The following is a 15,421-nucleotide window of genomic DNA, read 5'->3' as shown; positions in this document are numbered from 1 at the left end:
TGCTAATTTTTTTATTAACAAAGGATGTAAAAACGACCGGTGTAAAATAAACTATTTCTACCCACTTGGTTGTAATAGTTATCGCGAAAATATATAATGATATATATATATCTCGTTTATTAAGAGGTAGAGAGTCATGTTCATGCAAGTAGAGGTTAACAACATACAATTACTATCAAACCCTAGTTGAGTGAATTACCTTTAAAACCAAACGCGGCGAGTAGGAAAATTGTAAAATATGTTTAAGAAATAAAATGCGAGAAAGTTCTGCATCGCTAAAAGTAAAGATGATGCAAGCTTGATGTATGCTTCCCAAAGTTATTTGATAACATGAAAATGAAACATCATGGATGATGATCGCCATGCCCAAGGCTGTACTATAGTATTATCCGAAATGCAACAGAAGGATGTTGACATCCGATGACATCTGAAACTGGAGGCTGTTAGGTGCCAGGCAACCAAAAGGGGATAAGTGTTCCAGTCAAAGGCTGTTGCTACAAGTGGTCAGTCGTCTCGTGGGCTGTTCAGTTGAAAGCGTTCTCAAAAACGTTGTTACACACACATTATTAATTTTTAATTTTCAAGTCATATTCTAATTTGGAAATAAACTGGTAAGTAAAAAATACATTGGGGAGATATGGATCAACAGCTTTAGTGACAGAAACTGAATACGAAGTGCCTTATTTTCGTAATTGACACTACTGTGCGATGTGTGGAAATGTACGTATTGTTTATGTACAAAAGTTGTTACAGTTGAACTTAAATAGCTGCAAAGGGTTTACGGAAAAGATAACCCAATTATTTGAAAGAATATCAGAACGAAATGATAAGTTACTGCAAATTCATTAGTCACAGGTTATATTTGCTACTCTGTTGAATTTTCACCAGCTTAAGGCTTTGCCAGCCAGTTCTGTTGCTTACACACGCATGGAAGCATACACAGTTACGTTTGTTCATATTAGCAGTATTCGTACACACGAACTGTAATATAAAATATATATATATATATATAAAATATATATATATATTATATATATATATATATATATATATATATATATATATATATATATATATATATATATATATATACACGTTAAGCCACAAGAATACCGGCTAATATCGAATTGATTTTTCTTTACCTTGGAAATAACTCGTACCCAAGGGGAATTATATGATAAGTGTATGTATACATAATTATATACACACAGCCACGTTAAGCCACCAAAATACCGGCTAATATCTATGATTTTTACCTTGTAAATAACTCGTACCCAAGATATTATATGTATATATATATATAATATATATATATTCTATATATATATATATATACTATATATATATATATATATATATGATAAATATATAGTAGTATATATTATATATAGTATATATATATAGACTATATATTATATCCTTATTATATTATATATATATATATATATATAATATATATATATATATATATATATATATAACTAATATATATGCGCGCGTGTGTGTGTGCGTGTGTGTGTGTGTGTGTGTATAAAGTGTACGTTTGTGTGAGACGCATCAAAGGACTTTCATTGTTTTCCTAGTGCTTCAGGACTTGTTCTTCAGGTTCCTTGCCTTAAATGCATTGACTGTCGTCGCCCATGCACTGCATTAAATGGTTGCATGACAATCCCCACATCCGACGCCCATTCCGTCTCAAAACAGTAAAGGAGTAATCACCTGCTCTTAACGCAACATGTTTGCCTTAGGCAGCTCACCATTCGGGTATGGAAGATCAACGCAATTGTATGTGGATGATGATGCGGGGTGTGGGGAGAGGGGGGAGGAATTGTGATACAAGTAGTGAGATAAAATAAGATATTATTATTGGATTCAAATCGTTGAACTATCTTTTTGGTTTACAAAGGCTTTCGACAGCCAAAATTTCAGAATCATATGAAGATCCTGCAAAAAATTAATAAACAAAAGTTCAGGTCTATAGTTACCTGCTGTCTTTAAAAGTAACGTTTAATATAGATAAATGAGAACTAGTACATGGCACAGAATTAACTCATAAGATCCACGAGTGTAGCAAATCACATCAAAGAGCTTTACAGTGAACAATTTCCTTAGAAATGTACATACCTTTGTAATGTGAGCACGGATGGCCCTAACATCCAGGTACCCTCATTATTGGAGGGCGGTCGATATTTTTACACCAAAGCATGGACAGGACATGGAAAATATTCCATACTGGAAGTTTTCCGAATTGCTTCATATGCTGAATGAATAGAAATAATGAATCTGTATATAAGAACTTTACTAATTTCAGAGAGTAATTATACATTCAGTTGGCTGGTGGTCCTCGCTGGAACCTTTCGGTACTTCAAAACAATTATTGAAGCAAGAATTCATGTGAATAGAATGACAAGCGAAAACAACTATCAGTCTTCGAAACTATTTTGGCGAGACAGCACATTTGAGAAGCCTCGACCAGTGCAAGATTTTTTGTGAAGCAACAGACTGTAATTTCAAGTTTGCTCTGAATAATTGCACTGCCCGAGGAGTACAATTTGCAACGGTGACAAACATGGGACACGCATGTCACCAAATTTGAGGAAAAGGTGGTAAAAATTCTGTTTTTCGGGATACTTTCAACACAAAACTATTCACAAAAGTTTCTTGCTTTGTTTGATGAAATACACAGGGATGTATTCTGTTCATGTCATATTATACATGCGTATGGACAGCATATTTACTTTGATACTGAATTCATTTTAATTTAGGAATAACCTGCATCCAAAGGGCACCTGTCATATATAATTCATTTGGACGCAAGTTACTCCAAGGTAAAGTGAATTCGAGGCACAGTATCACTTGATATCGAATTCAATGTACTTCGGGGATAAATGTGTGTGTGTGTGTGTGTGTGTGTGGTGGCCTCTGGTGCTCGCGGCAAAACGCTCGCTTCAGTGGCAACAGGGGATGGGTTCAAATAACGGCTTATGACTTAGTAATATGGGAAGCTTCATGGCTCAAAATGCATTGTACCCATGTTGACCAACCATATATTAGTATTGCCTGGCAGTTAATCGACTGTATTGCATTTCAGCTAGGAAACTCTTCCCAAGTTACTAGCTGAAAACTGGAAGAGTACCTTCACTATATATATATATATATATATATTATATATATATATAATATATATATATATATATATATATATATCTATATATATATATATATATATATATATATTATGAAAATATTATATATATATATATATAATATATATATATATATGTGAGCATTATGCTACATAGTCGTTTAATATCCAATTCGCTCTGCCTCGGAAATCATATATATATATATATATATATATATATATATATATATATATATATATATATACACATATACACATATATGATTTCCGAGGTAGAGTGAATTGGATATTAAACGACTATGTAGCATAATGCTTGTATATGAATCACGGTGATGTGATAAGAATTCTCATATATAGATATAGTATATATATATATATATATATATATATATTATATATATTATATATATATAATATATATATATGTTGTGTGTGTGTGTGTGTGTGTGTGTGTGTGTGTCAGCAGGGCTCCTCTGGTCACCAGAAGACTAAGACGACCCAAACTCGCCTCGATAAGAGCTATGAGAAAAGAACCTAGAGAGGAGTGGAGATTCGTGGAAGTGAAATCACAGAAAAGACATGAGAGCGGAATTTCACAGAGTCCCTTCGCATCGCAGCCGGTTGAAGTATTTCTCTATAGTAAGGGATGAACCCCTTTTTAGGCAAACTTACATGAAATCGAAAGCGCCATGTAATTATACGCGAGGCTTATCTTAAGCATCCGTATATCCGCTACAAGCACTGCACCATCATGTACATCCTGTGCGCAAATTGCATCTGTGTGCGTGTGTTATTCGTAAAAGTCATTTACAGTCCAGATTATTCTTGTATATATCTGTGTGAGTCTTCAAAGAACATCCATCCACAAGAAATCGAGGTTATCGCCGTAATGTTTGTGTCATATTTCGTCGCTTGCGCATGAACAAGTAGATTCTTAAATAAGAGTTACTTATTTTTAGTGAGTCAACATACGCCCTCACAAACCATACATGGACCTCAAAAAATACCCATTTGAGAGACGACAGATGCAGAAGTACGTTGCGTGGGCATAAATGACCTTGCCGAGGGGCAAGACATTTGAGGTGAATATCCTCACACGTGTTATGCCTTCCAGCAAACCTGTTGTTGCCGCAATAGGATATAATCAGGAGAAACTTCTGGGCAAAGCAGAAATGATAAACTTTGAACCTCTGCCTCTGCAACCTGTAAGCGGAGAACGTACGACTTTTGCATCATCTTTTATTTGAGTTGTAATGAGATTTAGTGAACCCAGTTGCCAATTTTTTTCAGATATGCACTTTCAGAAACTCTGTTGAAACATTAAGAATTAGAAGGGTAAATTAATCATGATATATCTACAATTTTTTCTTGAGAATCATTTAGGAAAATTTGATAGTCTATTGAACGAACTAGAAACGTTAATATTGAATCACCAATAAAATTATTTGATGCAGTTCTATGCCAACAAAGTTTGGGGCGAAGAGACTGCGTGTCTTGACGAAGGGCGTCCGATGAAAGATAGCTACTTGGTGCGCATTCTTCACTTTCATTGTTCATGATATGTTAACAAATTGTCGCAGCTTTTTTAAATATATCTCCGTTTTATATGCGAATTTCATCATCATGATCACAAAATGGCTCTATAACATTACAAGATGAGGATAGTACGACTACCATATTCCTTTTTAATTCACTCTTCCTTATTCTTTTTATATATATATATATATATATATATATATATATATCATATATTATATATGTATATATATATATATATATATATATATACATGTATGTGTATGTAAGTATGTTTAACAAATAGCTGTTTCCCTTGTTATTGGATGATTTCCATCCCCCCAACGAACAAAAGAAAGTGGTCACTGCCACATTCGTACTTAAACTGCTGGATTGCGGATGAAAGGCCCGCCCAGAAAGCTTCAGTGGTATTATGCAGGAAAAACTAAATTTACGTCATATTTCATGCTCACAAACACACAAACACATATGGGCTCGCGTACGCTAGGTCAGTGATTCGAAACCTGCCTGTTGGCTACCAGACCAGTCAATCGAGCTGCATGTGAATGGGTTCCAGCTTTACATAGTCTAGCAATCTTACAAGTCTGGAATGAGAAACCTTAGAATCTTAAAAAACCGTTCGATGTATAACTTTCGTGAAAAAAAAGATTGAGGATCATTGGGAAAGGTTCCGTTTTTTCTAATTATTCTTTGTGGCATGCCATTATTTTTGAAAGAGTAAAAAAATTTCTTTTTTATTTTGAAACTAAAATTCTGAAAAAAAAAATCATCTCACTGAAACAGGGAATCATGAAAAGGAGGCGGTGCTTATTTCTGATATCAGTGCAGCTGCTCTTCTTGGCGAATACCATTTCGCCGACGCAGTGGTTTCCTGATCGCGTACCAGGCAAGTTTTGGCATGGCATAGCATCGAAACCAAAGGTAAGTGTCTAAGTATTAGTTTGTTATTCGATGATTATCCCTTAAAAATTTCTGCGAAGTTTACTGTCTCTGTAATATGCATTTTTTGAGAAATATCAGATGCCTTTAAACAGTGGTTTTTAACCCTTTTCAGTGTATGCACCCTCTTCAGATCAGCAGTTAGTTCCCGCACCCCCCTGAAACGCTGAAATAAAAAAAAGCTAAAATGCAAAGCTGATATGATGTGTTTTAATAAAATATACGACGTGTATCCTGCAATCGAGTCTGTTGCAACGTTGCCAGTTCATTAGGAAATTAAGCGTAGGTTTTCTATAGCTCAGAGCACCGCTGTAGCAAAAGTACTAATAATAAAATTATTATTATTATTATTATTATTATTATTATTATTATTATTATTATTATTATTATTATTATTATTATTATTATTATTATTATTATTATTATTATTATTATTATTATTATTATTTTGCAGAATAAAATAACATACGTATATAAAAATATATTTTACTTTAATTATTCATTGGCATCTCGCACCCCTACGGAAACCGGCTTCGCACCCCCTAGGGTTGCGAGCACCCCTGGTTAAGAACTACTGCTTTAAGTGCTCTTGAATTCCCCAGTTGTATGAAAAATAGGCTACCTCAACTTTCTCATGATGTGCATAAAGTAAGAATAGTTTCCTCTAGGATAAAGAAATTTCTAAGGCAGAGGAAAATAAAGTAAATATGTACCGTAGACTTCATGTATGAATAATTTTAACCCCTTTATTACAGGATGACATTTCTATTGTAAATGACATCAGTGATCTTGGAAGATCAGATCTAGGAATCAGTGACGCTACCAAGGCAAACACAAACAAGAACGATACACATACAGAACAAGACTTTGTCAGGGACGAAGCCCCTGAAAACAACCATACCAAGATCGATTCCTCTGGACTCGAAGAAATGAACGTATCAGGATCTGATAACAACGAACCAACGACGTTATTCGATTACTTGACTAAAGGGACAACGGAGGTTCCAATGCTAGGGCTGACTGAAGAGACAACACTGAATTCAACTTCAGAAAAGACTTTGCAAGACAACGAAGACTCGCAAGTTTCAGATGAAAGGGACATCCGGTTGCCAGATACCATGAAGCCTTTGCATTACACAATAAAGATTCAGCCTTTCGTCAATGGTAACTTGACTGTACATGGTTTCATGGAAGTTGATATCGAGGTCTTGAAGAACACATCTGAAATAATTCTCCACGCAGCTGATATACAGTGCATCTACCACACAGCCAGGGTATGAATATCATATTAAATTTTTCTTTCTCAGTACTTTTGTACCAATTTCTAATTTGACATTTCCAAATCCGTCTTTCAAAGTACTCAGCCATCAGCTGACCATCACTGATAGGCATAGAATCAAAGTTTTCTGTAGCATTATAAACATTTTTGCTATTTTAGAAGAATGACAAATGCAGCAGTGCTTGAGGAATTTGCGGTTAACTCTGAGCATCTGGATTTACATCCAGCACTGAGGATAAGTCTCTTCCCTCTTTTATGTTGATATGATTATCAGGGACCATGAGAGAGTAAATTTCAGCTCTGAGTAGATTTGAACTCGCATGCAAGATGATTTTGAGTTACAAGCTCACAGCAACAATCCCCATCGGATATCAGTGCCAGTTATGCTGGTGTCTCTCATGCCAGTATAGATAATATTGTAAATCACCGATTCATAGTTTAGATAAAAATATTCATGTAAATGACAATGAAATACTATATGACCCCTACTTTTGAGCAGAAGAAAAACCGTACTCTATTAAGGTGTGGTCGGTAAAACTATGAGCTTGTAACTCAAAAGCATCTTGGATGCAAGTTTAAATGATGCAACTGCCATTTACATTAATAGTCATGTATATCACACAAAATATTTTATGATATGCTATCTGAAAAAATGGAATTTGTGGGTCATCTGATCTATTCGGTCATTTGTATTTCTTTCTTCTTCATTTGACCTGGCTCATCTTCCTATGTCGTGGAAAGTCCAGGATTCTGGAAAGATTTCATAAACTTCAATCACAGAGTTCAGCATTACTCATTTTACTTCACGTATCTCTATCCACAGAATTTCTCAACCATCAAGAGGAGCCTCTTCTTTTAAGCTTCCTCTCTTTCCTTGCAAAGATGGAATTAGATCTGAGGTCGTTTCTCTTTCTTTGTCTGCATCCCTGAAAAATGCTTGCATACTTGAAAAGTCATGTTTATCAAATGCTTGTCACGTCAGTGAAATTCAAATGCATACTTTCGGATTTCTTGTATGACAAATGAAACGAAAACATACGTTACAGAACTTGTTAAGACACTGCGTTTTAAATGACATTTATATGAAAGTTTCAAAAATAATTTTGAACATGAAACCCAACCAAAATCAATTTCACTCCTGAGCTGTTGACCTGTCGGCTGTCTCCCCATTTAAGCGTTACGTTCAAGGTTTTACATTTATAAGTGCAGAAAAAATGAAGGGCATCTTTACCAGCGATTTTCAGTAATATACTACCACTGCCATGGGCAGATTTTATCAAATAATAAAAAAGAAAAAAATCCGCATTCTTACAACTTATGTGGTACATTGAAATAATTTCTTCATTTAAAGATAGATCTTGATGATCTCTCGTTCTCCAGTCACCATCAATTTAATGTATGCCATCAATATTATGAATGGTATCGTAATTATGATACTTTATACAGTTATCGTCTCTGGATGATGGTGTTTCTCCAGCAATTGTCGTATTTACTGTGGACCCAGAACGACAGTACCTGACCGCTTTGTTAAATGGTCCATTAACCATTGGGAAAAGATACAGATACTCGATGTTCTACATTGCCAGATTGACCAAGGAAACTCTAGGCTTCTTCGCAGCTACATATCAAGAAAACGGCAAGGAAAAGTAAGTAACAGAGAATAGACGTTTGTCAGAAAATCATCTTACGGACGTAGATTAAAACACGGGAAGATCTGCATCTAATATCTAATACTTCTTGTGGTCAGTTATTTATCTACGGAATATAGAAAATGGGAATGAATAAACAGATGAACACGTTTCCCTCAGAAGTGCAGCAGCAACGATTTTTCAACCAACTTACGCTAGACGAGCGTTCCCTTGTTTCGATGAGCCAGCATTGAAGGCCACTTTCGATATAGTCCTGCTCAGAGAACGTAACATGACAGCAATCTCAAACATGCCATTACGTAACACAACTGTGTTGTAAGTACACTTACTGCTTCTCGTAAAATTCTCTGCACTGAGAATTATACATAGTCATATGCAGAGGGATCAAATTGCCAATAATATCTTGAGATGAGAATATGACTGGAAAAAATGGTAAAACTGGAGTTATTCTTTTTCTAAGTTTTGTTTTATATTTCAGTGAACACCATGAAGAGTGGCTAATAGATGAGTTTGAAACCACACCACCTATGTCAACATATCTTGTGATTTTTGTGATTGCAGAGCTTGAACATGTCGCTACCACTAATAGTAATGGCATCCCAATTCGAGGTAAATACTTATTTCACCGAGTATCAACAAAAGGCAAACACTGCTTATAAAGATTGTTTGATGAGGCAGTACACTGCTATCTTTTCAATGTAGCGTCTACTACTTTCAGACTTACGGTTAAGCTCTGAGCAAACTTGTGAATAGGCTAGGGACTATGTCAAACTGTCGCAAGATGCGAGGATTTTATTGGCGAAATCAAACTACAGCCCTTTTTGATAATTCAGTTGCTAAATTACGGGTGGACTTGGTTTCATGTCTTGAATTATTAGTCTGATTTAGCAAAGCTGGATGGATGATTCTTGGAATGGCCCTTACAAACATCTGACAATATTTGCTGTAGCAAGAACTGGTTTTAAAAGGGGCATCGTCTGTATTTTGTTCTTTTCCTAATTTCATACAGATAATTGAAATTGTCAAAACTAGAATAATAATTCTTTAGAGTTAAGATGGATAATATGCCAGATTCACAAAGAACTACCTTTCATGTTTGTTTAAACATACCATACTTTATTTACTTTATTTTCTTAAACAATGCACTGTAAAACAAAAACGATACTTTTCATGATTGTTTAAACATACCATACTTTATTCATTTTTTTATAACAATGCACTGTAAAACAAAGACGACAAATTTTAAAGGCTATGGCTCCTAATAAGAATATGATGGCTTTAAAGTAGATTACCAATGTAGCATTGATTTAAAAGGTAAATTATTAATCTTTTAACTTGATATGGCCACTTGTTTCCTGGTAAATTAACTCTGCAAAATGAAGAGCCCATTTGTAATTTATTAACTCTCAAAAATTAAGAGGAATGCTAAGGTATAGTGATCTTTTAAGTATTAAAAAACTCACATTCTTTCAGCAATAAAAGCAGATAGTAAGAGGACATAATCATACATTAGAATTTATTCCCAGTGTGGGCGAGAGGTGACGTCCTCAATCAGACTGAGTATGCGCTGCAGCTAACAGAGAAGACTCTCGCATTTTTCGAAGAACTGTTTAATACATCCTATCCACTACCAAAGCTCGATGTTGTTGGCCTGCCATGTGGTATGGCGATGGCTTTTGAGGGCTGGGGAGCCATTTTGATTTACGAGTGAGTAGCAATTGTTCATGTTTAACTTCCTATTCAGAAAAGTCTTTTTTCATGATTCTCAAAAATTCTGAGATAGATTACTCTTGCAATATCTCCAGTAATCAGCATCATTTAGTGTTAGTTTATTTTAGTGAGATTTTAAAATGAAGAGTCAGTGGAACTTTTCACTACTCATGGAAAAGCAATACGGGCAAGGTTTTTAAAAGCAAGAATGAATTATTGCGAAGCATAAGAATGAATAGCTTTTCGTGAGTATCATTTTGCATACATATTTTTTTCGGTATAACAACAATTTTTTGCTTATTGCACAATGCTGTATACTTGAGCATAATATTACCTCATTAACTTGTCTGATCTTGAATTTCTAGTGAGACGGCGGTACTTATGTCAAATTCGTCGACGTTTTCCCATGAAAATAACGTGGGAATAATTTTGGCACATGAAATAGCACATCAGTGGTTTGGTAACTTGGTAACTCCCCAGTGGTGGACAGATCTTTGGCTGAATGAAGGCTTTGCCTCTTACATGGAAAATGTTGCTATGGCATGCGTAAGTAGCTAAGCTGAGATGAAGGCATTATTTAGATGTAAGACCGAGGTGGCCTAGATCAAATTCTGAAGATTAAAACATAACTCAGGTTTTTGAGGTCCAGAAATTATGCTTTCAATATTAAATTTCCGAATTTCAGGAGCTGTGTCAGTTAGGTAGACTGTATAGAAAATAACTAATAAATTCTTGAGTTATGATATTTGTAATCAGTGTAAAAACCTGTAAGTGCAGGAAAACACTCCACTGTCATTAATGTGCACCTTGAAATGAAAAATCTTAGTTTTTAATCTTACAGTGACTTGATGAGAATTACCCTCTAGTAGAATTACACGGCATGGTTTCATATCCTCAGACTAAACCAGAATGGAACGTGAAAGCTCAACAAGTGTTGAAGGATCTGCACGAAGTCATGCGCATGGACAGCTACCTCTCCTCGCACCCTGTGAGTGTTCCAGTCTACCATCCAGATGAAATATCAAAGATCTTTGACAGAATATCATATGAAAAAGGTAAGTCATCTCTGCCTATAACCTACACTTAATTTTGTAAGTTGGTCCAGAGACAAGGAACGCATCTTTTGACTCACGTACGTGTTAGTGATCTGGAAAGGTCATTCTAGGCATTTTATGATAATAATGAATAAGTTGATTCCAGCACTAGATCATAGGCATATAAGTGAATTTTAGAATACATGAATAAATAATCCTACAGAAACATATCATACTTTTTTAACACCACTGAAAACTGTTCTTAAAACAACATCTGTTGGAAACCATGCAAATGCTTAAAGGCAATAATGTAGCTAATAGTAATATTAAGTTTTTTGAAAATGCTCCATCTCCCTTTTGAACGTTTTTACAGCTAATGCAATACCATGACAATTTTTGTTCTGGCATAGATACCCTCTTCTATTACAGGTTCTTCGATCATAAGAATGATGAAATATTTCTTAACCGAAGAAACCTTCACGAAGGGTATATCCAGCTATCTCAGTGACCAGTGAGTGAAATATTTTTCTTTCCTACAAAGGGCTAAAGAGTACGCATAACGCCAGAAATTCAGAAATCTTTACCAAGAGAGGCTGTACCGTTAGGCCAAATTAAACATTTAATCCTTTTATATTACTTGGGTTTCTGGTCTTTATTGTATTTTTCCAAAAATTTGTTTTGTATTTTTGCTATGCATGAAAGACATGGCTCAGTTAGAAACTGATGCTATTTTGCCTTTCATGTGCACAGTAAATTTGGTGCTGCTGACCAGGATGACCTGTGGGAGTCTTTAACGAGGGCTGGTCATGAGGATGGGACCTTACCCAGGAACCTGACTCTGAAAGCTATCATGGATTCTTGGACATTACAGATGGGTTACCCTGTAATCAGCATCATTAGGAATGTGAAAGGCACTCTGGCTACAGTGTCTCAGGTCAGGAGAAATTAGTCCAGCTTTGCAGTAAACCATGAGTATTACATGTGGTGGACCGAAATAGAAAAGAAATCAGTCAACGCATTTAGCTTTCAAGCTAATCTGATGATTTTATTATTTGTAGTAGAGTGCTGTGAGGAAAATAGAGGATCCCTTAAAAGACTTCATTTCTTGTAATATTGTAACATTTATGAACATTATCAATTTTATCATCATTATCATTATTATTGTATTCTTTACCATCGAACATCTGAATGAATTAATATTATAGTTCATTAGATATGTCTAAAAAATACAATGTTAATTTTGTATATATCAGTAGATATAAGTAGTATACAGCATAAATAACATCAAATTTGACTCTCGTCTCAACCAGGAGAGGTTTTTACTGACAACGAACAAAACAGGTGACGAGCATGGCTATAAATGGTGGGTACCGCTGACATTCACCTCCCAAGCCAAACCCAACTTCAATAGGACGCAGGCGCTGATCTGGATGAAGAACTCAAGTTCTCACACTGTTGTGAGAGACCTCCCAGATAGGAACAACTGGGTGATATTCAATCTCAAGCAGACTGGGTTCTACAGAGTCCATTATGATGACAACAATTGGGACTTACTTATCCAACAATTACAGAACGACCATGATGTTATTGATGTCATTAATCGAGCGCAAATAATAGATGATATGTTCAATATGGCCCTCTCAGGTAAGTGATGAGATGAAAGCCACACTCTCCACTCTTTTCATCCACTGAAATTTCATGTGCGCAATCAAAGCAGATAAAGAAAATCCCACATGTTCACATAGTCACTGTCTTGGATGCAGTGAACGATTATGAAGATTCCAAGTATTTGTCACAAATATATCCGCTAATAGCATCTCATCTCCTTTTTTCAGGGAGAGTGTCTTATGCGAAGGCTCTCAATATGATTCTTTATTTATCAAAGGAAAAAGAACTGCCAGTTTGGAACGCTGTTTTTGAAAATATCAATTACATGAATGCTATGTTGGCGGACACAGAGATCCATGAAGAATTTAAGGTACATGGTTATCCAATAAGTATATACTTGTTACAGGTGCAAAATTCGTAAGGAAGGTGAATCTGTCCTATTTTCCTGTTCACTGCTTAGCTTAAGGAGCATTTTACACTTATTTTATGTTGCCAAAAGTTCCACTTTTCAGCGAATTCTAGTACGCAGTAAACTTTTTGTCGCAAAGGAGAAAAGTTTTTTTCTCCTTTGCGACAAAAAGTTTACTGCATTAACCAGGCCCTTTTTCGCGCATGTATTAGTAGCAATTATTTGCTTAGTTAATGATTACTTCAACAACAACAACAAAAACAACAACTACTACTGTGTGTGCATATGTGTGTGCATACATATATAAATGTTGATATATTTGTACCGTACAAGCTACACACACACACACACACATGAATATATATATATATATATATATATATATATATATATATATATATATATATATATATATATATATATATATATGCTTTTGAAAGCAAAGGGTCTGTGCACAAATTTAGCTGTTAGAGTTAAAGACATTCTTCAACGATCGTTAAAATGGGGAAACTTATTTTCCTCTTGAAACAATTCACTTGTGCTTTAAAGACATACCCTTTTTACTTAGAGGTATGAGGTAATTATAAAGTATGAAGGTATGAAGTAATTATAAAATGTAAAGGTATGAAGTAATTATAAAGTAATCATAAAGGAGATAGACTGTTGGGAGCGATCAGCTTAACAGTTCTTTAAATCACGTTAGCTACCTTTTGAGCCTTTTTTACTCAGCTTGCACCAGGTGATTCATAACTGGTGTAGTAATCACGTCTAGGACTTTTTTTTTAGTCACTTCATCTTATTGCCACTTAAGGGACGCTATAGTGCAAAGGTTTGTGGTGGCTTAAGTCCATCTTAATCTACTAAACTAATCAGCAACCTTGGGCTGTGCCATGTATTACAACCTTTCTATGTCATTTCATCGTTATATTAATTTTGCTTAACATATGACTATTCAATTTTGTAGAAGATGCCATGAGGGTACTAAGGTAGCTTTGTTACATATAACTCTACAGTATTTTTCATACGTAGTGAATTTAATTCAGTTTCCAAGATTCTTTTGGCTTTAATGTAAAAAATAAATATTATATCAGAGTGAAAGAAAATCTTTTCATATATATCAAAACATCAAACAGCACATGCAAAAACTGATCTTTACTGTTTTTCAGAGTTACATCTTATCACTACTGGAACCTCTGTTCGCAACATTAGGATTCCAGAGCTCGCCGTCAGAAGATTTCTGGCATAAACTATCAAATCCTGACCTGACCCAATGGGCGTGTGAGTTAGGCCACATCTACTGTGTGCAGAAGGCCAAAGAACTCTACAGAAAATGGATGCTCGACCCTCAGCAGAATCGGTTAGTTTCCTTTTGAAATTTAATTGATTTTTTCCATTTTATATAAGTAATTCATAGAGTAAATTCAATCACTAAGAAAATTGTGGTGAATTCTCAATATTTTCAGCCCTTGTCTCATTTATCTTTGAACTAAACTGTATTGTTCGTTTATTTAGATTACATCAAATCTTGTCGGTATCAAAGACTGGTCGCTCGGCTTTGTGGGTACAAAATAACTTTAACCTCTTATTACAGTAAAGTATGAATTCATCATCCAGATGTCTTGCTTGTTGCTAAAAGGAGTTCTAAACCCATTTTTGAGAGGTCTTGTGTCCTAGATTTGTACCATTCTTATATAAAGAAAAATGTTTTGGTTTATTTTGTAAATTACTCTTGTACTGAAATGGCAGTTTCATTTTCAGTTTAAGACTTGACTCGTCACTTATGAAACTAGTTTGCTGCACTGCTATTGCCCACGGTGGACCGGAAGAATGGGAGTTTGCCTGGCAGCAGTATAAGGAAATAGATGTCGCTGCTCAAAAGGACAACCTGATTAAGGCCTTGAGCTGTAATCGGGATTTTACTCTCAAAAGACAGGTGAGTGGTACTTTATCAATACTTAAGACCGACTGGTACACTTTCATGAAGAATCTAGATTTGTACAGGAATTACATTTTGCTTCTCTAGCATTGCATTTAATTTCAAGATGTCTATTGATGCTTTTGCTCAGTACCTGAAGTCACAGACGAAGAAAGCACTTCTGTAGACACGTGCTC

The 15,421-nt window shown here is 35.1% G+C and overlaps 1 protein-coding gene across 1 annotated transcript; it reads left to right on the top strand.

The window, feature by feature from the left end:
- The first annotated feature begins 489 nt into the window (after positions 1–489).
- LOC135223962 (aminopeptidase N-like) lies at positions 490–15,411 on the top strand. The gene is made up of 16 exons (XM_064262884.1): positions 490–611; positions 5,465–5,602; positions 6,376–6,894; positions 8,346–8,545; positions 8,708–8,863; positions 9,027–9,157; positions 10,075–10,255; positions 10,624–10,804; positions 11,157–11,313; positions 11,722–11,803; positions 12,043–12,226; positions 12,603–12,936; positions 13,128–13,270; positions 14,476–14,666; positions 15,068–15,242; positions 15,352–15,411. Exons 2-16 carry the CDS (start codon positions 5,471–5,473, stop codon positions 15,409–15,411), a joined length of 2,826 nt encoding a protein of 941 aa, XP_064118954.1. The 5' UTR covers positions 490–611; positions 5,465–5,470.
- The last annotated feature ends 10 nt before the right edge of the window (positions 15,412–15,421 follow it).

The sequence above is a fragment of the Macrobrachium nipponense genome, chromosome 10 (genome assembly GCF_015104395.2).
Source record: "Macrobrachium nipponense isolate FS-2020 chromosome 10, ASM1510439v2, whole genome shotgun sequence".
In the NCBI taxonomy this organism is placed as follows: Eukaryota; Metazoa; Arthropoda; class Malacostraca; order Decapoda; family Palaemonidae; genus Macrobrachium; species Macrobrachium nipponense.
The sequence above is the reverse complement of the archived record's forward strand: the minus strand, read 5'-3'. Positions and strand labels throughout refer to the sequence as shown.

Bases quoted from the DNA above. Each gene is read 5' to 3' on its own strand.
- LOC135223962 (XM_064262884.1), top strand. From the start codon at position 5,471: ATGAAAAGGAGGCGGTGCTTATTTCTGATATCAGTGCAGCTGCTCTTC. The intron at 8,546-8,707 runs GTAAGTAACAGA...CGTTTCCCTCAG, and splicing joins CAAGAAAACGGCAAGGAAAA to AAGTGCAGCAGCAACGATTT. The intron at 14,667-15,067 runs GTTAGTTTCCTT...TTTCATTTTCAG, and splicing joins CTCGACCCTCAGCAGAATCG to TTTAAGACTTGACTCGTCAC.